Here is a 26,933-nt window from a genome sequence, read left to right on the forward strand (position 1 = left end):
TATAATAGCACTCAATTTCTTGTCTATTGGACTGCTGGGTATAATGGGTAATGTCTGATTCTGGGAATACCCCTTTAAAGAATAGTAAAGATTTACTATCTCATCTTCACCACTAGAGGGAACCATCTGTATACAGCTTTATTATGGAGTGCAATGCATAAACAGTATGCAGAAAGCTATGGATCTCCCTCTAGTGGTGACTACAGGTAAAGTTAACTGAAATTCTACCTGTGTCTATACAGATTTTTTTTTTTTTTTTTTTTTAATATAAGCTTATAATTCCTTTATAACACTTTTTTTTTAAATCAGCACAAAATTTTGTAAATAAAAATTCAATTTAAAAAGAGGTTTTCCATTATTAATGCCAGTTTCATAGCTCTCTTATCAGCATAGAATATGATGGTTAACTTAACATGAGCAAGATTGAGGGGCAATACATAAGAGTTGAGTAAAAAAGATTTGCAGAACCCTGGACCATCATTGTCAGACCATGCAAATCTCTGACCTATCTCCAAAGTCTGGTCCGTGGCCCCTTGACTCTTGTTGATCGACTACCAACAGAGAAGCCCCATTCATAGCCAATCACCTCTGGTCCTGCAGCTCTGTACCCTGATCTATGGGATATGCACACATACAATGATATGTACTATTGGATATAAGGTTAATGGATGTTCGCGGGCCACAACACGTGTTATGGCAGCTTGTTACCTGCAAAATTTTATAAAAAAAAAGGTCAACCGGGAAGAAAAAAAAAAAAAAAAAAAAAAAAGTAACTTCTGACACTTCTTCCTGTAAATGGCAAATTTATAACACTTGCAAAACAATGTGTAAAATTCTCTTTTTATAAGTTTTTTTTGCACCTTAGTTTCGCTGTAGAGGAAGTAGAGGAAGTATTAGCAGGTTGCATCCACATCACCCCTTTCTCTCCCCATTATTAAATATAATAAACTACAAGTGGAGCCCGGCGCCGTTCTAGGAATCATCCAACGACCGCTTTAATTAATTTAACCTGTTAACCACGTCATTTTGTAAGAAATCAATAAATTATTATAAACCATGGACAGCATGAATCAGCCTGGCTGCATAATTGGCATTTCAGAGAAAATATAGTAAGAAGACCAGACTAGTCCGGACGGCTTCTCCTCGCACCGTTCCAGGTGATTTGACAGGTCTGGAACCATCAATGCTCCCAAGAATGAGCAGTCAAGCGATAGCGCTTTATCAATGCATTTTCCTGTTCAGAGAAACTCCTTTATCTTTGGTTTTTACTCTGTGCAGCAAAGAGACCAAAGAGATACTCACTCTCTACCCAACAACTAAAGGGATTCTTTACTATTACTGCATGGAAAGGTTGTAAAAGAGGACACTCAATGAAGCTGGAATCAAAAATTATGGAAAACCCTTTTAAATTGACAGAAATTTGAAAAAAAAAAAAAGTTAGATACAATATCAATTCTAACAACCAAGTACCCCTCTTGTACGCTGCGAGGCCATATATGTAACTAGCATACAGACACAAAGCAACTGCAACAAAATCCCCCAAAAGTGATATTGCACACAGAAAATATAATCCTGACTCTACGATTCAAGACTGAAACTTCGGTGAAATTGTTTCGTTTTTTTATAAAGTGCATAATAAAAGTGAAGAAAAAAAAAAAAAAAATTCGGCCCATGGTCGCAGTGATCGGCCACATTTGGGGGTGAGGTCTAAGAAAATGAACAGAAATTAACTCCTGAAATGAAACAGACTGTAAACAAGCTAGAATGTACAGACTATCCCTTTGTGTTTCTTTCTAAGACTCGGAGATGGGGGGGGTAAGGGTAAGTAACCGGCCTGCTTATTGCACTTATGGCAACCCAAACATAGTCATCACGTCCGGTCAACCTATTATTTCTGCACACGTTTGCTCTTCTTATGAAAAATGGATTTAGGCATTTGCTCTTCTTTTAGAATGAATGCAGGCGAAAATAAAAATATAGTAAATGCTTATAGTGGAAAAAAAACAGCATGCCCTTGATGTCAGTCGTCAACCAGCCACATTACAACACGTGAGAAGCCAAATATCCCCAAAAAAAAAAAAAAAAAAAAAAAAATATGTTTTCTTCCTCTTTCCACAAACTTCGCCACTCAAGTCAATGAGGTATTGCAGCTCAGACCAAGTCAAGTGAACATTGCAATATCAGGACATAGATAAAAGTGGCGTCCTTTACTTTTTACACCAAACTTGGGCAACTCCGTTAAGTTATTGTCATAGGTCAAGTAGTTAAATATTCTATTTAGGTCCTTCTTGGACAATTACAATGGGTCATAAAAACCAATATGGCGGCTATTATGCGGTTGTCATCTTTCCCATATTCCGGAATAGTAAAAATAGTCAAAATTAGGAAGAGTGGAGTAACTAATTCATTTTAGATGAAACCAAGACTTGATATTGAAGGGTTTATTCCAATCTAGGATATTCATGGCATTTCCAAAGGACACGTCGGAAAAGTGCAATAGATTCAGGCAGCGTCGCTGGGACCTTCATCTGTCAATGTCACAACCTTGTGAACGCATGACGGCGACCTCGCTACTTGTTGACCTGCTAACCCAGAAGAAGACGCGGCTGACGGGGTTTGAGGACTTTTCAGTGGCAGGTTAGGTTAATTATTAAAGGAGTTGTCAAACTTTTTTTTTAGTGCCAAAAATCATACTGTACCTCTCACTGTCCCTCTGCCGTTCCAGTTAAGTGCATCCTAGGCACCGGCTTTTTGGTACCGCTCGAGTCAGTGACTCAATCAGCCAGTGATTGCATCGGAGGTCATTTCCCGTATGTGTCGAGGGTCCGGGAAATAGAAACTGGTGGCAACAATTAAAGTGCTGAAAAGGGAGCAACGAGACCAGTATCACAATGACCCATGTCAGCAAGCAATTGGCTGAAAAAGACCCGTCCCATGCCAGAGAGTCATTTCTATCGTCGACAAGGGCCAGAAGCGGAGTCCAGCGAGAACAGGAGCAGCAGAGGAACAATGAAGAGAGCGTCGCTGACATGATTCAGATTTTCAGCACATCTCATTGGGGATCATCTTGCAATGCCCGGTGACAAACTGGTTGAGATATTTTTTTCCCCCCCTTCGCTGGATGAGGATAAACACTTAAATTAGTTTTTCACCTACTTTTTAGGCCCAGGATAAAGTATTAAATAACACAACAAACTCATCTACTAAACCATTGCCGCTCCTCTGTACTGTGTCATCACATTCTGTCTGATCAAAAGAAAAAACAGCCACCGATTGGCTGCAGTGGTCGTGCGACACCCTTCCGCCGGATGTTGATGCCTGGAAACCAGCAGAGGAGCCTCACACGACCGCAGCAGCCAATCAACGACCGGCTTCTTTTCATAGGACAGGATGTGAAGTCTGCAGCAGGTCATGTGACAACTCTCCGCCAGATGTTTACCCTCGCGAGAACTTGTCCTGAAGGTGGAGGAGCGGAGGTGGTCGTCCAGAAGAGGAGTGTAGGTTTCATTATGTATTAATATATTAATATTACATTATTTTAAAAGTAGGGGAAAATCCTTTTAAGATAATCAGGGGTCTAAACAGTGTTACTGCCCTGCCTTTCCCTACAAAAGTATTTACGGCTTACTATAAAGACAAGTCAAAGTGCAGTTGGTAGGGGTCCTCACCGATCCCCAAAATCAGGGGGGTGGCGGGTAAGAACCATCTTATTTCTCTGCCAGGAGCCCTCCGCTCTCACGAGTGGTTGGGGTCCCAGCGGACAGACCAGCATCAGCTGCACAGTCAAGTTGATATGTCTTAAAACTTTTGTGGCCAAATCCCCTTAAAGGGGAAGAATCTGTCAAAACAAATGTTTTTTTGTTTTTTTTTTTTAGGTCTGAACGGCTACAAATCGAATGACCAAGAGAAACAAAATTATCCTTCCTAAAACACAATGCCAGTATTATCATCGTTGCTGTAATATGGCGTTCGTGCAACCCCACAAAGCCCGGTCACATGACAAGGCACGGTTTGTTAACAAAAAAAAAAATATATATATATATATAGATCATAAAACCATACTGATAAAACGGAACCACCGGCGGACAGGACAGGTTTGATAATTTAAGGCAGTTTAGTGAATACGAGAAGAACAACCTGTTGAATTTAAAGCTGTGGATTAGATGACGTGGTCCATGTGCGAAGCAAACGTTGGATCGCTCCTCAGTCTTGTGTGCGAGTAACCGGAAGTGGAGAAGAAACAGAACAACATGGAAAGCTTTGACTGGTGTGGTAGGTAAAACAGTTTGAACACTGACTGTAAAGTCCTCGGTGGGTGGGACAAAGCCTGGCGAGCAATTATTAGGACAGCTTTAGCCGCTTCCTTGGAAATCCAAAAGGCAGACACTGTGCGCATGCGAGCGCTCGGAAGGCTTCTGCTACTAGGTGTGGATGGGACTGGATCATGGATTTCCAGCCGTCTGTCTCCATTACGTCCATAGCTTGACTGGAAAATTAAGTAGAAGGTTTTTGAAGGAACAAAAAGGTTTAAAAATATATAATAAATAAATAGGATTTTTTTTTTTTTTTTTTTTTTTGTATTAATTTCTTTTTTAATTTGCAATCATCTGCAGTAGCTTTTGTAGCATTCAGCACTATTTCCACTCAGGATTGATGGAGGTCTCAGACATTTAATCCCTCTGACCTTAGTGACAAGTATTGATAGACATGAGCGAAATCAATTTTGCAAAAAATTCCTCCCCGCCCCCCCCCCCCAAAACAAAAACAGAAAAAAAAAAAAAAGGGTAAATCCTATTATATTTGCCTCTCCTTGCCCCCTCCATCCCCATCTCCTTTACGCATGTCCAGTCACCGCAGCTCCCCGCCCGGCCCGGGTCCTCCACCACTACAGCTAAAACAGGTGGAGGCAACCAGGTGGGGAGAGGTAATGGGAGGGCCAAGGAAATGAGTAGTTTTGTTTTTTTTTAATCTCTTACTGCACAGAGTTTTATGGGCATTGACAATTCGGGCAGAAAGGAGTATAATCAGGAGAGTCGCTCAGCTCTAATCCTCACTTTACAAGATGGGAATACCCTTTTAATATTCTCCTCTTTCTGTCTTCTACTGAAGTGAAAACTGAGAAGTTCATGAAGATTCTGCATCTCAGAGGAGCAGACATGACTCCGCCACCCTCACACCTATCAGATCTGACTATCTGCAGCAGCTCCCCCCCGCAGCTCACTGCACAGGTGGGGGGGCGCAACACTCAGTCTTTCTGCCAAATGAAAGCAGGAGGAATCAAGAAAAACTAGGTAAAAAGTTTTTCTACTGTTTACTTTTAGGATTAATAGCAGTCTACATACTCCAGTACCAAACAATATCCTCTTCTACATCTTCTATCAGAGCAAAGTTTGACCTCTTGTCCATTATCCATTTGACTTCCATGAGCAACGTGTAATGTTGCAAATTAAATGAGAGCATGGCAGCGCTGGCTTCCCGGGTCTGATCGCCACCATAATGCAAGTTCATGCCAAAGTGGGGAAAAAAAAAAAAGAAGTGTATACCACTTACCTTCCATTCCAGTTTTTACCATCCTTGCAACCCAGTTGCCTGAGAACACTACATCTGAAAGAAGCACATAATAAAAATTCTAAAATCATCCATTTTCTGGAAGGAGGCATTTAACCCTACTGAACCTAAACAGGGCAGAGTCTTAAAGCAACAGGATTATTATGAATAGTGATAGGCGACGCTTTTAAGAATATGAATCCGATTTGCCAGATTAATCTCCAGTCCGAATCTGGACATGCCTGATTGACAACTTCTCTGGCAATCAGTTGTCTCAGTCACCTGTCTATATCAGGGGGTCTGGCTGACGTTAGTCTAAGGCATATGGGGGCCTTTAGGAACAAGTGTAGTTCATCGATATGGTCACGATAATGGCGTCCATAGTACATGGCCCCTGGTCACAGACTTGCCTGTTAATGAAGTCTATTGCTTGTGCTTTCAGCTGCTCCGCGCTGTGCAAATCTGCGAGGATCAGGACGTCGGCAACATTCTCCACTGACAGGCTGTTGCATAGGGCCTCTTCACATAGGACTTTAAGCCGTTCCAAAGCATACTGAAAATAAAAAGTGGCAGAGATCTTGAAATTGGAGTCATTTGCACCAAATTTTTAGTGTGCTCATTTCCACACCATATTTATCAAAGGTCACACCTTAACAAAGGATTGCTGTTTAATTTTGTCATTTCAGGTACCAAGCACTTTTTGCTTGGATGATCCGCAAGGTACCAATTTATTTTTTTATTTTTTTTTTAAAGCATGATAGTACAAGTACACTAAACAATATCCTGCTGTATAAAAAGTAGGATATCAGCGTGTAAAATGTTGCTAATCAATGCCAAATAATTTACGCATTAAATATGGTAATAAGAATCATTTCCGTGTTAAAAAAAAAGAAGTGCAAGAGACCAATGTGTCAGGAGTCACTCGTCAATGTAGAATTTGGTGCAAATAATGCATGTTAATGTTTGCAACACTCCTTTTTTTACGACCTGTCTAAAATATGCAACTTTTGCAATCTTTATATAGAAAAATAAATCATAGATATATGTCGGACTTCAAGGTAAAATATCAATAAGTGTAGGAGATTAATGAAATGTTGCAAATTCAGGTTGCAAGAGAAGAAAATTCCTTGAGGCTTCTCTTGTGATCAGCCGTATGTGTTGCCGATGACCTCAATACAGCTCCCAAAACACATGGACGCCTATCCGCAGTTACATGGGGCTGCAATGTCATCAGCACCACTTACTTTCCATACGGAAGTGAGCAGCGCTGAATGGCACCAAATAATTTAAGGGGCGGCGCATCTTACTCCACCGGTATCTGCATTCATGCTGGCATACAAGGGAGGTATTTCCTCTTTAAGAGTTGTCACATTTTGTGGATTGAAACATTGACTTGTAAATGACTCTGTAGACTGACATTCACAGTCAGTTTAGTGCAGGTGTGAAAGAAATAGAAACACTTTTAATTGGCAAGTGACTTACTTTATCCGCCGCTGCCAACAAGTTATCAGCCATCTTCTCTAAATTAGGCGCTTTTCCTGTGTAGATGTAGCCCATCATTTCCTTAAACACTTCTGGCTCCATGTCCTGAATGTCTACTCTGTTCTGTACCAAAAAACAGAGCAAGATCATGATGCCATCATGTACAGTGGGCATCTCTCCCATAATGCCCTGCTGTGCGGTAATTTAACGACTAAGGTCAGGACTCCGAGGTGACTAAGAATAGTATTTAAATGGATTTTAACTGTAAATGACAAGGATTTTTTTTTAACAAAAAATGCTGCAACTGTAATATAATTTGTTTCTGTTCTGATGACATGTTACTGTATTGCTGCTGGGATCCCTTGCAATAAAATGTAATCTGCAGGGGGAACTGCCAGCAGGTGGCCAATGCTCCCTGAAGCCTCCACACGGGAAATTAAAGGGATATTCCCATCCCAATAAATAGTAGGTGTGCTAAATTATTATTAATAGCAGCAAATACCTCCAATTAGCAATTTAGTATAGTTCTTCTGATTCGCTATGTCGCCTACCCCATGTGCAGGGCATTGAAGTAGCTTAGGTATCCATGGTTATGACCACGCCGTCTCAGTTGTTAGTGGTTGTAACCATGGATACCTACTACTTCAATGCACTGCACATGGGGTAAGCGACATAGCTAATCAGAAGAACTCTACAACATTTCTAAATTCAAGATATTTGGTAATATTATTACTACTACATATTGGGATTGTATCATGGAGATGGGAATATTCCTTTAAGTATTGCATAATTCCCACAGAAACCAGTAGGCTTGTTAAGTTGTAGGCTTGAAAAATCACTCTGGCTAATAGATGAGGCCCATGAATGGTGTTTAGTGGGGGAAATTACAGAACACCAACATACATAAATACATTGAAACAATAGATGGACAATCCTGTTACACAAGAGAAACGTCCGCCACTATCTACAGAGAACAGCAGTAAATAACGCCCAAAAAAAACCCACAAAATAAGTGTGAAATATTAGAGAAGAAAAACCCAAACAGTGGCACCGGCTTAGACGGATTTATCTCCCTGGCACAAAGCTGAGAACATTAATACCTTCTTGCTTTCTTCCATTTCATGTTCGAACATTGCATTAAACACCGGGGATCGAGCTGCAAGAGAGGAGAGACGTGATCAGATGATCGCTCTTCTCGGGGAGCCGGAAGCAATGAGGATAAGGCCGACGGCTGGAAATGTTACCTGCGAGGATGGATTTGTGAGCTTTAAATTCCTGGCCGCCCACATACAGGCTGCAATCTGTAAACCTGGTGGTTTCCCACAGATAACCCATGTCCTCTGCCAGGCGGCATTCTGGCACCTTCAGATTGTTTGTGCTGGACTGTCCTGATATGTTCACAGAGTCTTGAACTACGCTCACCTAGGAGATGAGAAGGCTACGGATTACATGGGGACTGGGAACACAATTCTCCACGATCAAAAAGAAGGTCAGAAGATGCTGCATTTGTTTAATAACAGGTCATTAAAAGGATAAAATAAAATGTATCACTTATCCACTGAGTGTGCCATCTGCTGTATACTCCTGGAAGTTTGCACTCAATCTCTGCCTACCCACTTAATTGACAGCTCCTCAGGGTCCTTCCTCCCTGCTGCTGCCGAATCTCCCCCTACTTAGTGTCATTAACAGCTTCTTGGTGGCCTCCTCCCTCCTGAAACCTCACACAGCTCAGTACAAGCTGCAGCAGTCAGGCTGGCTGGTGACTGAATACACTTAGGACTATTTTTATGAGCCCAGCTAAAGAGTGAGTGGGCTCGTGAGTCCCATCGGTATCAGAAGTTTCATAGCAAATACACTAGCTTCATCAGGTCTAAGATCCATTTAAAAAAAAAAAAAGTATGCCGTTCGTATTGTGAAATCTGGTGACCGTCTCATTCAGATGACAAAAAAACCCACACACCGGGTCATCGGAGTTCTGGATCAGTTTCATAAATTTTTGGTCAGGGTGTCGTTCAGAGTTTCACTTATGGATCCCCCCCCCCCCCCCCCAGACACAAGGTCAACAAAAATACGAAAGCCCCATAAACTACACTAGAAACCATGGATTGAACGCAAAAAAACAGACGTCTGAATGAGGCCTTAAAGCTCTTATGTATATTAGACACTCACAGTTTGTTAGAAGGGTCTCCCCACAATAGACGCAGTGAGAAAATCCCCGGTGACACGGTGCAAGATTCCAGCAGCTTCCCTTCACGAGGGAAATAAATCACTGAAGGGAAAACTAATGTCCCAGATCATCAGATGTAAACATCTCGTCCTGCTGACGAGACCCCCAGAAATCAGCAGAAAGCTTCAGGGGGGCCCTGGCAGCAAGTGTTCAATTCCCTCTTCAGTGCCACCACAGGCTAGACGAAGCATTGCATTTTTTTTTTTTTTTAAATGGCCTCTCCGTAGATATGATGGCTCTTCCGAGAGTGAAAGATACGCTTTGTACATGCTCTCCTAACAAACTGATTTAAAATGGTACTTTGTAAGGCTGGAATACCCAAGATCTGGTTGAGGAACCCATCCAATCCGGAGAGTGAAGAGGCTGCAGGCTCGATTTATGGGACAGGGAGCGCTGATGTGCAGGAAAAAAATAATTGTTAAGTCAGCAGCATCGCCCCTTTAGTTATCAGATCAGTGGAGTCCTAGCGATAGGCTATCCCTTCAGTGCATTGACCTCGATTGAAGAACAAACACTTCATATAAAAGGCGGCTATAATACAAAGCGCGCTTCATGCCCACAGACTTTGCTGCACTCTCACCATATGTAATGCTGTTTTAGTACGTGGAGTAATGCACTTGATAGAAACTGTTTTTTTCGTCTTTTCCTTTTAATGACATCCAACCGATTACCCGAATTAGCAATTGGTTGGGCCATTAGGCGGAGAGACGCAGCAGTCAGTTCGGATTGTGCTCGCTCGGAGACCAGACAGGGGCTGCATCTTCTTTGTCAGCCCCGTAATTGTATTCATAACAAATTCATTCTACAGCTCATTTAACTTGTCTAAATGGAAATGGGATGTGCGATATTTGCACCATGTGGTCTCGGGGGCTGTATTTCAAATTATTCCCTTGCACGCCACAATATCATATAATTAAGTTGCAATCTTGCCAATTTTGCATGTTTCCGGGAGACGCAGATCAGAGGCGGTGTGTTAGTGGTTAACACATTCGTAAGCCATGAAAGCTACTAATCAGGCCGTGCCGAGAACGTGAGGCCGTGTGCGCCCGCTCCTGCGCGCTGACCTTCTGCACTTAGCCGCTTTATGGATCTCACAAATTGCTTCTCTAACAACGGGCAGAGCCGCGTCCTCGCAGACATTTACTAGGCAATTACCGGCACAGCACATGTTGTAGATCGGCAAACCGATTTATGGCGCCAGGCCAGTCACTGACGGAGGCGATATTAACCCCTTCAATTCCAGGGCAGCTTTGCTTCACAATGACCAGATTTATTTAATAAAAAAAAAAAAAAAAGACTGTCTAGCTGTTCTACTATGGCACAGCCATAACCTTACTAATTGTCTATACGCTTTTTAAAAGGGATATTCCCATCTCAAAAGATCCTATTCCAATATGTAGTAGGAATAGTAATATTAGCAAATAAATCCAATTAGAAATGTAGTATAGGTCTTCTGATTCGCTATGTCACTTACCCAATGTGCAGGGCACTGCATTAGCCTAGGTATCCATGGTTAAGACCAGTCATATAGTGACAGTTAGTGGTTGTAAAAATGGATACTTAAGCTACTACAATGCCCCTGCACATGGGGTAAGCGACATACTGAATAAGAAGAACTATACTACATTTCTAATTGGAAGCATTTGCTAATATTATTAATTATTACTCCCACTACATATTGGGATGGGATCTTGGAGATGGGAATATCCCTTTAATACTTCTCCTATCATTTGCAGGTTTATTTCAATAGGGATACGAGGGTGCCAATCACCGCTCTTCTATCCCAATAGATAGACTATCAATGGCGTTTAAATGCCGGGAAACTGGCAATTTGGCTAAAATTGGGTTTGACACTTTTGCACAGCTACTTTCGGAGTCCCCATAGAAGTTAATGTAGAGAGGTGCGGATGCAGGGCGGCTTCTCCAGCGGACATGTGATGGTGGTGGGAACAGTCTCATTTTCAGGACTCGCACCTATCAGACATTTATGGCACGAGAGAATAGACATTAGAGATAGTGCTTTACTGACAGTCTTCGCTGTCCCCATTGGGGCTCACAATCTAGATTCCCTATCGGTATGTCTTTGTGGGAGGAAACCGGAGAACCCGGAGGAAACCCACACAAACACGGGGAGAACATACAAACTCCTTGCAGATCTGGTCCTTGGTGGGATTTGAACCCAGGACCCCAGCGCTGCAAGGCTGCAGTGCTAACCACTGAGATACTGTGCTGCCCCAAAACAAATTACTTTTTGAGATCTGGTCTCCACAGGAATCAAACCCACAACCTACATCATTGCAGGAAGCAACTAAAGCTAAAAGCCAAATATGCCATAAATTGCGGAGATGGCAACTTGCTTTAAATTGCTTTTATTACAGTAATACAACATATTAGGTGCATTTCTCAGCTCGGATGATGTCCATTTTAGTAAATAATTATATTCCTTTATGTAATAATTTTTGGAGTCTCATTGACTTTCCTCAGTTAATCCTCCTGGAAATATGACAAACTGGTGCCGTCGTCAACAGGCGTTCTCCCCACTCACCAATATTGTCAGGGCTGAGAGTGTAGAGACACTGCCGTACTGAAGCGGAAAATGTGAACACCCATTTGTCAATTTCGTTATACAGTTTCAGAAAGAATAAAAACAGGAACATCACAATGCAGAGCTCTGAGAAACAATGAACCGGAAGGATATTTTATGCTGAATACCCAACAGACATTTCAAGAAGGCTGTAATCATTTTTTGGCAGATTTGCAAGACCAAAAAAAAAAAAAAATGATAAAAATGTTTAAAACAAGAACTAAAGCTGCCCTCGTAGTTTTTCCGTCTACGGTATTTTCTTCATGATCCGGAAATCCTTTAGGACTCAATCTGCTTGATCAGTGCAGTCGGCTCTGGCCTAAGACTGAAGACCCACCCTCAAAACTAAAGGGGGGGATAAGCAATCTTTCGCTCTTCTGTAAACAGGGGGAAGGCTCCTGCTGCAGGCCGGTGTCCTACATCCAAACACAGGACAGCGAGGAAGGCAATGGAGGACATGGCTGAGCTCCTGAGACAGATATTTCTTCATCTCTCAGTTTTTATTGTAATAAGAGACAAATAGGATCGAAGAAAGGTGATTATTAAAGGAAGGGGATATGTGTGGGACCGCTCCCTGCACATAGCTGACACCCGGCGGCGATCGCGCCTGCACAGCCTGTGTGCGCACGCGATCACGATGACATACTAATACGGGTCAGGCTCTTAAAGCCCAGGGCACAGACGCGTATTAGTACGTCATGGGCTTTAAAGGGGTTAATGTGCCTTTAAAAAAAATATACGCATACATTTTTATTTTAAAGGGAAGTGGTTTAGATTAAGTAAAAACTACTCATGAAACTTCTTACTTTTATCAAAATAATAGTATAAAAAAAAAACAAAAACACACACACACACACAAAATACTAAAACCCACAATAATAATAATAATAATAATAATAATAATAATTCTCACCTCACAGAACAATGTGAGTTTATCATCCGGTAGGAGACCATTTGCTTCATCAAGTAAGAAATCTCTCCGGATAAATTTTTTGAAGCCCCAGTCTTTTCCTTGGACAAACCGATAAGCTCTCTGACTCTCTGTTAAGCATAGAAGATAAAAAGACAAAAAAAATAAAAAATAAGTCAGACATTTGCCACAGTGAAGAAAGAAAAAAAAACATCATTTTTCTGCATGACGTGAAGACAACCCAGTCTCCCCTTCACTGACAGATAATTAGGACACCTCTTCAAATGAAAGTTATGTGTTTGTCACACTCGTTGCAAACAGGAGAATAGAATCCACCACATGCAATTGGCATAAAAGAAACAATAAAACTAATAGAAAAAAAATAAAAAAAATACACAAATTAAAGATTTGACTGGTTGCTAGGATCAGATACTCCACTTTTGTTTCCACCAATTTTTGATAAGTCTTTCAAAATAAGAACCTTTTTTTTTTTTTTTTTTATTATAGACAGTAGTTTTTAAAGGATACTGAACTTTCTACAGGTTATCACCCGCTTACTAATCAATGCCTGGTACCATCATTCCAATGGCCACCAAGGAATACAGGAAATTTACTTAAAAGGGAGTTGTCTGTCAGCACAGAATGACTGTTCAAACCAAGCACAGGCGCTCGGTGCACAACGGTGGGGCCAAACATTTAAATACATCTTCCCATCTACCTCTGCTCTTCTCTGGCTTCATAAAGACAGCTGTCAAAGAAGAGAGGTGGGAAAACAGATCGCTTTTAGGAGATGCATGTATAATTTTTAGTTTAAACCAGGCCCACTTTGAGCCTGGTTTGAACAAGGTACTCATGAAGTCAGGTGTTACCTGCAGTATTGGCCAATTCCCTTCATCCCAGAATTATTTTTGTATCCAAATCGGGTGTCTTGCCTCTAGCCCCTCCTGTCAAAGACCCCTTTCAGCCTTATCCTAAAATTGTACGTTGCACTAATTTGCCATTTGCAAAGGAAAGTTAAGCTAGCAGGGCTAACCAAGTGTAGGTTTGGCTACGAAACTAGTCAACAGGCAAAAGAAAGGGATCTACTTAAGATCAGCTTGTCTGACGATCGCCTTAGAAGTCGAAAACTCACCAACTTTGTAATTAGAAGGATCAATAGTTGGAATTGCTGAAAAAAATATATACATGTCAGTTGAAAAATAAGAACCCACCCATGGCTTTTGTCTCTTCCCGCCGTACATTTAGCAGCGAAAACTTAAACTTTGCTCGAACTTCACTTTTCGGACAGCTGACGAGCAGCAGATATAAGGAGAGGTAATCCTTGCTCTCGTCATCTAGTCCTTTTGGGTTCACTCGCAAGCACCTTGAAGGGGCGAGAATATATTTGTCAGGTCAAATGAAAAACTTTTTGTACATTTTTAGAAATTTTACCATAAGAGGTGCAGCGGTTATAGTGAATTCTTACCATTTCATTTTATCATTTGGCCCCGATGAAAATGTAGAACTTTTTAAAACTTCACCCATTTCTTCTCGGCAAAAACTGAAGTTACTTATGGTCCACATGTAGGAAAACTTCACTACTTTGACCTGTGAACAAAATCCAAAGCAATTAAGAGTACATCTAATGTATTAATCTTCTAGGAAAAAAAAAAAAAAAAAAGATTTTCAAAGTTGACAGCGCGTTTCCGAGATGTACTGATGACCCATGAAAATAGGGTTCACGGCAAACGGCTGTACAGCCTCATCCCCGGCCACATGGCCAACTCATCGTGTGCCGCTCCTGACACAGGTACCCTGACAGCGTGTCAGCACGGATCGTATAATGTGTATTCAAGGTCTATACTAAGGAAAGGTCACCAGTCTAAGGTCCAGACAAACCCCTTTTAATGAAAATATCAATTTGAACTATATTTCGGCAGGTTAAGGTGAGGAAATAGACTTGTCTACTATTAAAAAATATATATGTCCTCAGGAATAACGTTTTCGGCCATATAAAATTCAACCCTTAGTTAAAAAGGTCTTTCTCCAATCTTCCTTGCATGACGATTTGTGCATATAAACTGTACTAAAACACATCATGGACACTTACAGCACTCTACATGGTACAAAGCTGAAAATAAGAGTCCCAAAAATGTGCAGCTGCCCATCTACTGCCACCAGCACAGCCTCCGGAGTGGCTCCTTAAACTGTCCACATTAAAAGACTTTCCAGCCGAGTTTACAAAATAGTGTGTTCAGTACAGGAACAGGGTCTCCTCAAGTGGAGTACATAATCCTCGACTATTATGAGAGACCCGCTGCTCGAACCAACCCAAGTTAGTAGATTGGCGTTCTGGAGCTTCCCATGCAAGGCACTGCTCGACTAGAGAAAGGCACTGCTCGACTAGAGAAAGGCACTGCTCGACTAGAGAAAGGCACTGCTCGACTAGAGAAAGGCACTGCTCGACTAGAGAAAGGCACTGCTCGACTAGAGAAAGGCACTGCTCGACTAGAGAAAGGCACTGCTCGACTAGAGAAAGGCACTGCTCGACTAGAGAAAGGCACTGCTCGACTAGAGAAAGGCGGTGTTTAACCACTTCGCACCAGAGCCTGTTTTTGCCTTCGTGACCAGGCCAATTTTTTCAAATCTGACCACTGTCACTTTATGGAGCAATTACTCTGGAACGCTTCAACGGATCCCCCTGATTCTGAGACTGTTTTTTCATGACATATTGTACTTCATGATAGTGGTAAAATTTCTTTGATATCACATGCGTTTATTTGTGAAAAAAAATCGGAAATTTGGCGAAAATTTTGCAATTTTCAAACTTTTAATTTTCATGCCCTTAAATCAGAGAGATATGTCACACAAAATACTTCATAAATAACATTTCCCACATGTCTACTTTACATCAGAACAATTTTGGAACCAAAATTTTTTTTTGTTAGGGAGCTATAAGGGTTAAAAGTTGACCAGCGATTTCTCATTTTTCCAACAAAATTTACAAAAACATTTTTTTAGGGACCACATCATATTTGAAGTCACTTTGAGGGGTCTTTATGACAGAAAATACCCAAAAGTGACACCGTTCTAAAAACTGCACTCCTCAAGGTGCTCAAAACCACATTGAAGAACTTTATTAACCCTTCAGGTGCTTCACAGGAATTTTTGGAATGTGGAAGAAAAAAAATTAACATTTAACTTTTTTCACAAAAATGTTACTTTAGACCCAATTTTTTTTATTTTCACAGGGGTAACAGGAAAAAATGGACCCCAAAATATTTTGTGCAATTTCTCTTGAGTGTGCTGATACCCCATATGTGAGGGAAAACCACTGTTTGGGCGCACGGCAGGGCTCGGAAAGGAAGGAGCGCCATTAGACTTTTTGAATGTAAAATTTGTCTGAATAATTAGCAGACACCATGTTGCGTTTGGAGAGCTCCTGATGTGACTAAACAGTGGAAACCCCCCACAAGTGACACCATTTTGGAAACTAGACCCCTTAGGGAACATATTTAGATGTGTGGTGAGCACCTTGAACCCCAAGGTGCTTCACAGAAGTTTATAATAATCAGCTGTAAAAATAAAATTTTCACATTTTTCCCACAAAAACGTTTTTCATCCCTTAATTTTGCATTATCATAAGGGTAATAGGATAAATTGCACCATGAAATTTGTTCTGCAATTTCTCCTGAACACGCTGATACCCCATATGTGGAGGCAAACCACTGTTTGGGCACACGGCAGGGCTCGGAAGGGAAGGAGCGCCATTTGACTTTTTGAATGTAAAATTTGTTTGAATAATTAGCGGACGCCATGTTGCATTTGGGGAGCCCCTGATGTGCCTAAACAGTGGAAACCCCCCACAAGTGACACCATTTTGGAAACTAGACCCCTTAGGGAACTTATCTAGATATGTGGTGAGCACCTTGCACCCCCAGCTGCTTCACAGAAGTTTATAATATTGAGCCATAAAAATAAAATTTTCCCATTTTTCCCACAAAAAATGTTTTCCTTTCCCTAATTTTGTACTATCATAAGGGTAACAGGATAAATTGCACCATGAAATTTGTTGCTCAATTTCTCCTGAGTACGCCGATACCCCATATGTGGGGGAAAACCACTGCTTTGGTGTACGGCAGGGTTCGGAAGAGAAAGGAGCGCTATGTTGGCTGGGATAGGCAGCAGACACCATGTTACATTTGAAGAGTCGCTGACATGCCGAAACAGCAGAAACCCCCACAAGTGACCCCATTTTGTAAACTACACCTCTCAAGGAATTCATCTAGGGAAGTAGTGAGTATTTTTTAATTTTTAAATTTATACCATTGGGCAGTGAAAAAAGCAGAATTATATTTTTATCACAAAAAAATGTTTTACCCTCAGATTTTACATTTTCACACAGGGCAATGGGTAAAAATGATGCCGAAATGTGTCACACAATTTCTTCTAAAAGTGGCAATACCCCATATGTGGCTGTATCGTACCGCTCAGCCATATGGAGAGATCTGGGGGGGACGGAGCGCTATTTGACAATTGGAGAACAAATTATTGTAGAATAGGCATTTGGATTTGGGAGCACAAAATTTTTTGAATTTCTTTTGGGGGGCAAGGGCCATTTCGCTTTTCCAGAGCCTTTCTGCTACCAGTAACTTGGAAGTCCCTTATATTTTTAAGAGATGACGGACCTGAGTGGGGACTAGCTTTTTTTGAGGACTGAGTTGAAGCTTTTATTGGGAACATTTTACGTAACATTTATCCGGCGCTCTAGGCTGAGCACTTACATCGGGGTTTCCATCTAAATTTCCAAGTGATGTAATTCAGATGAAACCCCTGCGGGATCCATTCACTGTAATGAGGCAGCAGAGTTACTCTGGACTCCTTCTGGCCCCTGTTTAGCGGTGTCCTTTTTTTCAGAAGTGCACAAAACTGTGGCCAACTGCACTTTTATGCACGCCTAAAACAAATGACACCGTGGGATCACAGGCCAGACGGCATCCACAGTGGCCTATATCTGCCTCATTACAGGGAATCTTCCGTCATGGGTTCTGGCTGAATCACATATTTCAGAGATTTACATGGAAACTCTGGCGTAAGTGCTCAGCGCAGAGCGCAGGATAAATGTGTGCCGAGCTATACTGCGATCTTTGGGAGACATAATAAACAAATCAGTAGCAGGTGAAGAATTGGTTTTATTTATTTTTTACGCCGTTCCTAGTGTGATATAACTGATTAGATTACTTTATTCTTCGGGTCGGTGCGATTACAGAGATACCAGATTCATATTGGGTTTTTATGACTGACAGCTGTCACACACTAAGACGCTTTTTTTTTGCAAAATCTAGTTTTTGCATCGCCATATTTTGAGAGCTATAAATTTTTCCATATTTCGGCCGACAGTCATGTGATGGCTTGTTTTTTGCGGGACGAGTTGACATTTTTATTGGTACCATTTGTGGGTACGTGACATTTTTTGATCGCTTTCTATTCCGTTTTTTGGGAGGTAAAATTAACAAAAAACCAACAATTCAGGAACTGTTTTTTGAGGTTTTTTTTTTATGCCGTTCTGCGTGTGGTAAAAGTGATCAGGCAGCGTTATTCTTCGGGTCAGTACGTTTACAGCGATACTACACTTACTGTATATTTTTTTATGTTTTGCCGCTTTTACACAATAAAACAATTTTATAGAAAAAATATTTTTTTTGCATTGCTTTATTCTGAGAGGTATAACTTTTTTATTTTTTGGCTGATGGAGCTGTATAGCAGCTTGATTTTTGCGGAACAAGATGACGTTTTCAGCGGTACCATTTCTATTTCCATTTTGCTTTTTGATTGCATTTTTTCCACTTTTTGTTTGGCGATATGAGGAAAAAGCATAGTTTTTTGCTCCGTTTTTTATTTATTTTTATTACGGTGTACACAAAAGGATTTAATTAGTGTGACAGTTTTAAAGCTCGGGTTGTTTCGGACGCGGCAATACCAAATATGTGTACTTTTTTTATTTTTGCATAAATATATGGATTTATCGGTTTAATATTTTATTTATTTATTTTCATTTATTTTGTATTTTTTTTTAACAGTTTCAAAACATTTTTTTTTACATTTTTACTTAGTCCCTGTATGGGACATTAAATTTTTATTTTTCTGATCCCTGATCTCATGTAATGTAATAGACATGTATTACATTATATGAGATCTTCACTGACTGTTTCACAGTCTCCTGTCTGGCATCAGCTACAGGCTGAAGCCAGACAGGAAGGACACCATATATGGCAGAGCTGGAGGCGGTCATGTGACCTCCAGCTGCCATAGCAACGCCAGGTCCTGAAAGCAATTAAGGGGTCGTCGGAGAGGCAAGTGGACGACCCCCTCTCCTCCTGCTGTCTTCTATATGCCGCGATCACTATAGATCGCGGCATATAGAAGACAGCAAAGGGTTAACATCACTGGGACCTGATCTAATCAGATCCCGATGATGTTCCCTGTCAGAGCTAACACTCTGCACTGCTCCCGCAGCGATTGCAGGACCCTGGGGGTCCTGAGCGCTGCGAGACCACCCACCGTTTTTAAACGTCCGCGCTGCACAGAGCCCAGGCAGCGCGGACGTTTATCTACAGTGGGCGGTCGGGAAGCGGTTAAGAGGAGCGGTGGTGGAGAATGCTCCTTGCTACATTGGTCAGTGTCTAAAAGGATGATGGGAACAGCCGTGTGGTGGTGCAGTTGCCCATTTCCGTTAGTCCAATACGCTTTAAGGCTGTGTGCCCATGATGCGTTTTTCAAGCGTTTTTGCTGCGGAATTTCCGCAGCGGAAACGCTTTTAAAACGCTTGGCAATACGTGCCCCATGGTCCCCAATGACAATCTGCAGGTTCTGTGCACATGCTGCGGATTTTTTCCGCAGCGGATTTTGTGCGGAAAAATGTGCAGCATGTCCATTATTTGTGCGTTTCCGCATGCGGATTTACCTTCTCAATGCATGGCAAATCCACATGTAAAAACGCTTAAAAAATAAATAAATAAAAAAAAAATCACTGGCCCATAGACAAATCAAATAAAATTGATACACCTTTCCTGCGGCAGCGCCGTTTCGCCGAGGTCAGTGATACATTCTTGCCATGTGATTGCTGCAGCCAATCAGCGGCCGCTGATCGGCTGCAGTCCAGTGTTCCATCAGAGCAGACGTCTACGTTGACAAAAATAGCGAAGGCCACAAAATCAATAGTAGCCGATTGTTGTAATGTGACCCGCCGGGAATAGCAGCACCGACATCAGAGGAATAGCGCCTGCTAAAGGCGAGTGCAGAAATTGTCCAGTGGTGGACAACCTCTTTAAAAGGAGGTTACCATCTAGGGGAAAAAATATATATATTTTTCAAGTATGCCTTTCTTGAATGTTTTCAGCAGGTGTCCAGACCGAAAATAAAGTTTGAAGTTGTGCTTTTTTTAATGTCCTTTTGGTGCAGTGTTTTCCATGTGTTTTTAATGTAGAAAGAATTGCAATTTTAAAGCATCTTTCAGGCTCTCTATAAGTCTATAGGGAAAAGCGTACCAAAATACGTACAGTTCCACAGCGTCAGTGGGCACGAGTTTAGGAAATGGCCATGTTCACACGATTCTTAAGGGGAATCTGTTACAAAAAATGCTCTACAACGACCAGAAAAAAAATAAAATAATGCTTTATGGGATAAAAAAAGATGTGTGAACATAGAATGCAGGATTAAGGCTTTCAGGCTGTGGGGAGTGAAATGCCTGGAAGAAAACTCAGCCTCCGGCCTTCATTTGTTTACCTGTCACCTCCCATGAGCGTCAGTTCCCTGTGACATCTGGTGTTTGTCCTGCGCCTGCAATTGTGGTATTCTGCTTTAAGCCAATACGCATAAAAGCAGGGCTGTGGAGTCTGTAAGCCAAACCTCCGACTCCCTCATACATGGCTCATGTACAAGATTTCTCCCGTGCATCCCCCCTACTCTGGAACTCTCTACCCCAACACATTAACTTGGGTCAGTGGCAAAGCAGTAACCACATGGGCAACATCTCTAACAATTTCAGGGTGTAAAGGAATTGCCTCGTGCACAGTCAGTTTTGATGAACGATTGAATTCTTCTTCCACTTCTTTGAGAGCAAGTGAAAAATTTTGTAATTCCATAATTGCCCCTTTTCCAGCACGTCTCCTCAAGATGGAATCAATTTTAGGGGTTCTGGCAGCAATAGCCAGTTTCCTCCCTTTGCTAATCAGAGTTGCAGCATATCTCATTGCCAGCTGCAGCGTGCGCACAACACAGCGCATGTGAGGAATAGGGAGAGAGGTGTGAAGCAGCTTCAACAAGATCATCTCATTGTTTACAATCATTTTGCCGTTCTTCTGTAGTAATACCTGTTTGTTCCTCCATTAAAAGGCCACAGTCCTGTTCCCATATCTCCAACATACTGAATCTGAAATGTTCTTCTAGCTGCTGTTCACCTTCATTATTTTCATTCATCAGTTTAATTGTACTTATGTTTGAAGCATTATCAGTTATAATAGCAAGAACCTGTTCTTTATTCTTAATCCTGCTTTTCTGTTCACTCCAGCAGTTCTGAGATGAGTGCAGGCATTCCTTCCCTGTGTATGTGTCCCACCCCACCTCCCCCTTATCTGTAGAGGAGGAGCTTCACTACTTATCTACATAAACTGCAGAACAGATTCCTCGCAGCTAAAAGTCTACACCCTTAGATCAGGAATAGAACAGACAATTATAATAAAATTTATATAGTGCCAACAGTGCTTTACAGTTCAGACAATTTACAGACATTATGGGCACTGTCCCCATTGGGGCTCACAATCTACATTCCCTATCAGTAGATCTTTGAAGTGTGGGAGGAAACCCACGGAGAACATACAAACTCCTTTATAGGACATTTCATAACTTTTCAAAATTCTTATGAAAAAAATATTCCCCACAAACTGCGTTAAACTACTGTACCCAATTTATTATATATTTTAGGAGTCGGTCCATTTTATACCAACTTCGACAAAATTGACACCGACTCCACAGCCCTGCATAGAAGGGCGGAAAAGTAACGTGGACTATCACAATTGTAGGGCAGAGTTTTCTTCTAGGCACCGCACGCCCAGAGCCTGAAAGAACCCAGGATTAAAAGAGGATTTCTGAAGACCAGGACCGCAGATATGAGGCATACAGCTATAACTATTGTAAGTATTCTAGAACCTGTACGCCCATATTAATAAGTTAGTTAGGTACGTTCAAAGGGGTGACAGAATCCCTTTAAACTCAGGAGACACTTTAGTGTTTTTTTTCCCCCTGAAGCACTGTGTCGTTTTTTGAGCATATTTCGCAACAGTTTCAATCAATGGTGGGGTTGTTTTTGGAGGGTTCTCCCATGGATTTTGTGAAGTCTTTTATTACTGTCGTTTTCCAGACGATTTTTCACCCCAATGAAGAAAGCGATAAAGGTCCTCCTCCCTTCTTCCCCTTTTTTAGTCTTTAAGCAAAAACAATGAAAAAAAATGCTCCAAAAACATCCAGGAGCCTTCTACGCATCTTTTGAGCAGTCCCATTGACTTGTATTGTAGAAGCACAGAGCGTCTTCTGAGTGGAATAACACCTGAAGAATGGACATGTCACTTCTTTTAACTGATTGGCATTTTTAGAACCCTGAAGATGTTAAAAGACGTTCAAACAGCCTGAACATGTGACCAGCAAGTCATCTTCACATAAACATTTCTATGTTCATTCTTCTGAACATTTGCAGCGCTGAGGTCCTGAGTTCCAATCCCACTAAGGACATCATCTGCAAGGAGTTTGTATGTTCTCTCCCTCTTGGGTTTCCTCCGGGTTCTCCCCCCCCCACTTTCCAAAAACATACTGATCGGGAATGTAGATTGCAAGCCCCAATGGGAACAGTGCCGACAATGTCAGTAATGTGCTGCGGAATTAATGGCAATATATACAATAAGTTATGAGTAAAATAAACACCCAATCACTTCCACTTTGCTTGAGCTGTTGCTAAAAGGTGGATTTTCCCTATGCGCGTATGTAACTATTGTGTTGAGATATATATATATATATATATATAAAATCAGGGTCGACCAAAAAGACCAGATTCCACTGATCTGCATATGGTCCTAAGAAAAAAAATAAAATTGATGAACAGCATTCACCAAGGGTAGACAATATGTAAAAAAAAAAATTTTATATATATAATTTTTTATTAATACACATACAGTGGTGGCCAAAAGTATTGGCCCCCCTGCAATTCTGTCAGATAATACTCAGTTTCTTCCTGAAAATGATTGCAATCACAAATTCTTTGGTCTTATTCTCTTCATTTAATTTGCTTGCAAGGAAAAAAAGCACAAAAGAGAATGAAGCAAAAATCAAATCATTGATCATTTCACACAAAACTCCAAAAATGGGCCAGACAAAAGTATTGGCACCCTCAGCCTGATACTTGGTTGCACAACCTTTAGCCAAAATAACTGCGAACAACCGCTTCCGGTAACCATCAATGAGTTTCTTACAATGCTCTGCTGGAATTGTAGACCATTCTTCTTTGGCAAACTGCTCCTGGTCCCTGATATTTGAAGGGTGCCTTTTCCAAACTGCCATTTTGAGATCTCTCCACAGGTGTTCTATGGGATTCAGGTCTGGACTCATTGCTGGCCACCTTAGAAGTCTCCAGTGCTTTCTCTCAAACCATTTTATAGTGCTTTTGGAAGTGTGTTTTGGGTCATTGTCCTGCTGGAAGACCCATGACCTCTGAGAGAGACCCAGCTTTCTCACACTTGACCCTACATTATGCTGCAAAATTTGTTGGTAGTCTTCAGACTTCATAATGCCATGCACACAGTCAAGCAGTTCAGTGCCAGAGGCAGCAAAGCAACCCCAAAACATCAGGGAACCTCCGCCATGTTTGACTGTAGGGACCGTGTTCTTTTCTTTGAATGCCTCTTTTTTTTCCTGTACACTCCATGTTGATGCTTTTTCCCAAAAAGCTCTACTTTTGTCTCATCTGACCAGAGAACATTCTTCCAAAACGTTTTAGGCTTTCTCAGGTAAGTTTTGGCAAACTCCAGTCAGGCTTTTTTATGTCTCGGGGTAAGAAGTGGGGTCTTCCTGGGTATCCTACCATACAGTCCCTTTTCATTCAGACGTCGAAGGATAGTACGGGTTGACACTGTTGTACCCTCGGACTGCAGGGCAGCTTGAACTTGTTTGGATGTTAGTCGAGGTTCTTTATCCACCATCCGCACAATCTTGCGTTGAAATCTCTCGTCAATTTTTCTTTTCCGTCCACATCTAGGGAGGTTAGCCACAGTGCCATGGGCTTTACACTTCTTGATGACACTGCGCACGGAAGACACAGGAATATTCAGGTCTTTGGAGATGGACTTGTAGCCTTGAGATTGCTCATGGTTCCTCACAATTTGGTTTCTCAAGTCCTCAGACAGTTCTTTGGTCTTCTTTCTTTTCTCCATGCTCAATGTGGTACACACAAGGACACAGGACAGAGGTTGAGTCAACTTTAATCCATGTTAACTGGCTGCAAGTGTGATTTAGTTATTGCCAACACCTGTTAGGTGCCACAGGTAAGTTACAGGTGCTGCTAATTACACAAATTAGAGAAGCATCACATGATTTTTCAATCAGTGCCAATACTTTTGTCCACCCCCTTTTTTAGGTTTGGTGTGGAATTATATCCAATTTGGCTTTAGGACAATTCTTTTTGTGTTTTTTCATTGAAGACAAATTAAATGAAGATAATAATACTAAAGAATTTGTGATTGCAATCATTTTCCGGAAGAAACTGAGTATTATCTGACAGAATTGCAGGGGTGCCAATACTTTTGGCCACCACTGTACATACACACACGAGAATTTTGTCCGAGTTTGAAGCGAACCTGTCACCAAGAACATGCAATGCGATCACCAGGTTATAGAGGAGGAGGTGAGCTGAATGATCTGTGAGAAAAAAAATAAAAATTTAGTATAACCTATGATTTGTTCATCTATACCTCTGCTCTTTCAGGGATTTGCGGTCCAGAGGAATCATATGTGAGTGGTATGCCTGAAAAATTAATTATAATTTACTCCTCAAAAGTGCTTTCAATTATGAAGGAAATGTACTGCGGTCTACCAGTGGAGTAATACTTCTTGCGTCTCTTTGTGAATTTGGCACGTTACTCCAGAGCGCTGTTTAACAATACTGGAGCATAAGACGCCCGTCTTCATGAATCTGCCCCCACGTAACAGTCACTGTATGCCGGCTCAAACGGCCGTCGTAATAACAGAAGTTGGTTGTGTCCACAAACGGGTTGCAGATTTTTGAAGCCTGTGTGGAAAAAAATCACTCATGTGCACAAGCGCGTACGATACTAGAGATGAGCAAAAATATTTGCACAGGCCTGGTCCGGTGTTCACTTCACTAGTCCAGGGCAGTGCAAACTCCTACAGATGGTCCTCAAATACCAGAGAAGGAAAAGGTCCCGGCACTCACATGTAGCGAATCAGTCATTTATTCACATCAGCAACAAAACGTTTCAGCTCTACCAGAGCTTTTGTCAATTTGGCCCTCAAATACCAGTCTCCAGGGCCCCTCTTGTGACGTCAGGAGGCCTAGGAATTTACAAGAGGCGACCAGGATGTTGGTATTCAAGTACCAGCTGAGGGAATTCGCACTGCCCTGGTCCTGCAGCCATGGAGTCTGAAGGTGACAAAACCTCACACGCGCCTCAGGCCGAACTCACACATCCGAGACACAAACTTGCCTATGAGGCCTTAAGAGTTCGGGTCGGGAGACTGGTGCCCGGTCCGTGAACAGGGATGTGTGAATGCGGACATGCACGAGTTGGATACACCCAGTAACGTTGAAACCGCCATGTGCTCAGACTGATGCTTGTTAGATGCAACGTTGTGCTCTGCAGCCCGGAGCTACACGGCGACTTCGGCTGCTGCACCATAATTCAACCGTATTTGGCCGTGACAAGAAAGTCAAAAGCCAGCAACAAGCGGGCCGGAACATGCAGTCTCATCCCACTCGCTGCCGCCGCCTCCTCTCACCGGCACAGTCCCACTCGCCGCCGCCTCCTCCTCTCGCCAGCACAGTCCCACTCGCCGGCACAGTCCCACTCGCCTCCTCCTCCTCCTCCTCTCGCCGGTACAGTCCCACTCGCCTCCTCCTCCTCCTCTCGCCGGCACAGTCCCACTCGCCTCCTCCTCCTCCTCTAGCCGGCACAGTCCCACTCGCCGCCGCCTCCTCCTCTCGCCAGCACAGTCCCACTCGCCGGCACAGTCCCACTCGCCTCCTCCTCCTCCTCTCGCCGGTACAGTCCCACTCGCCTCCTCCTCCTCCTCTCGCCGGCACAGTCCCACTCGCCTCCTCCTCCTCCTCTAGCCGGCACAGTCCCACTCGCCGCCGCCTCCTCCTCTCGCCGGCACAGTCCCACTCGCCGCCTCCTCCTCCTCCTCTCGCCGGCACAGTCCCACTCGCCTCCTCCTCCTCTCGCCGGCACAGTCCCACTCGCCTCCTCCTCCTCCTGCCGGCACAGTCCCACTCGAAGCCGCCTCCTCCTCCTCTCGCCGCCACAGTCCCACTCGAAGCCGCCTCCTACTCCTCTCGCCGCCACAGTCCCACTCGCCGCCGCCTCCTCCTCTCGCTGGCACAGTCCCACTCGCTGCCGCCTTCTCTCGCCGCGCCGTCTTATGGGGCTGTGCCACAGATGGGTGGTCTGGCTCCTGTCGTCCCTCCAGCGCACGTCCCAGTCCCGTTATCGCCACGGACCAACCAGTAACGACAGATCAGTCGGTCGGAGATAGTTTACCTGTGTGTAACACCAGCTCTCCGCCACCGGCCCACCGGACACCTCTGCAGGTGGAGGGGGCGAGGGCCCGGCCGACATGCTGCCTCCAGGAGGGGGGATAGAGCACCACCACAGGCCGCCTCCACACACCAGGGACCGGAGGTTCTTTTTTGGGCTTTTTGTCACTTTTGCAGACATAAGACGAGGGGCGTCCTGTTACTCCGAGGCCCCATGGGCGGCAGAGCTGCAGCCTCGGCGGCCTCCAGTCCCGTCACTCCGCGCGGCCCGGCGCATCCTCACATACTTTGTATCAATGTAAATATGTTACCAAATCTGCCGGTACTGGCACCTCAGGGACTCAGCGCACCCACTGCGCATGCCCGGACAAATCTCGCGTCGCTGGAG

The 26,933-nt window shown here is 42.8% G+C and overlaps 1 protein-coding gene across 1 annotated transcript; it reads right to left on the minus strand.

The window, feature by feature from the left end:
* Positions 1–243: 243 nt before the first annotated feature.
* On the minus strand, positions 244–26,933 carry SPOPL (speckle type BTB/POZ protein like). Its single transcript, XM_073647252.1, has 10 exons — positions 26,550–26,933; positions 14,216–14,337; positions 13,962–14,113; positions 12,754–12,881; positions 8,274–8,451; positions 8,130–8,185; positions 7,030–7,152; positions 5,958–6,100; positions 5,551–5,604; positions 244–4,486 (listed from the first exon to the last, which is right to left on the minus strand). Exons 1-10 carry the CDS (start codon positions 26,724–26,726, stop codon positions 4,342–4,344), a joined length of 1,278 nt encoding a protein of 425 aa, XP_073503353.1. The 5' UTR covers positions 26,727–26,933; the 3' UTR covers positions 244–4,341.

This window comes from Phyllobates terribilis, unplaced genomic scaffold (genome assembly GCF_046119375.1).
Source record: "Phyllobates terribilis strain yellow unplaced genomic scaffold, ASM4611937v1 Scaffold_9__5_contigs__length_417890890, whole genome shotgun sequence".
NCBI classification, from domain to species: domain Eukaryota; kingdom Metazoa; phylum Chordata; class Amphibia; order Anura; family Dendrobatidae; genus Phyllobates; species Phyllobates terribilis.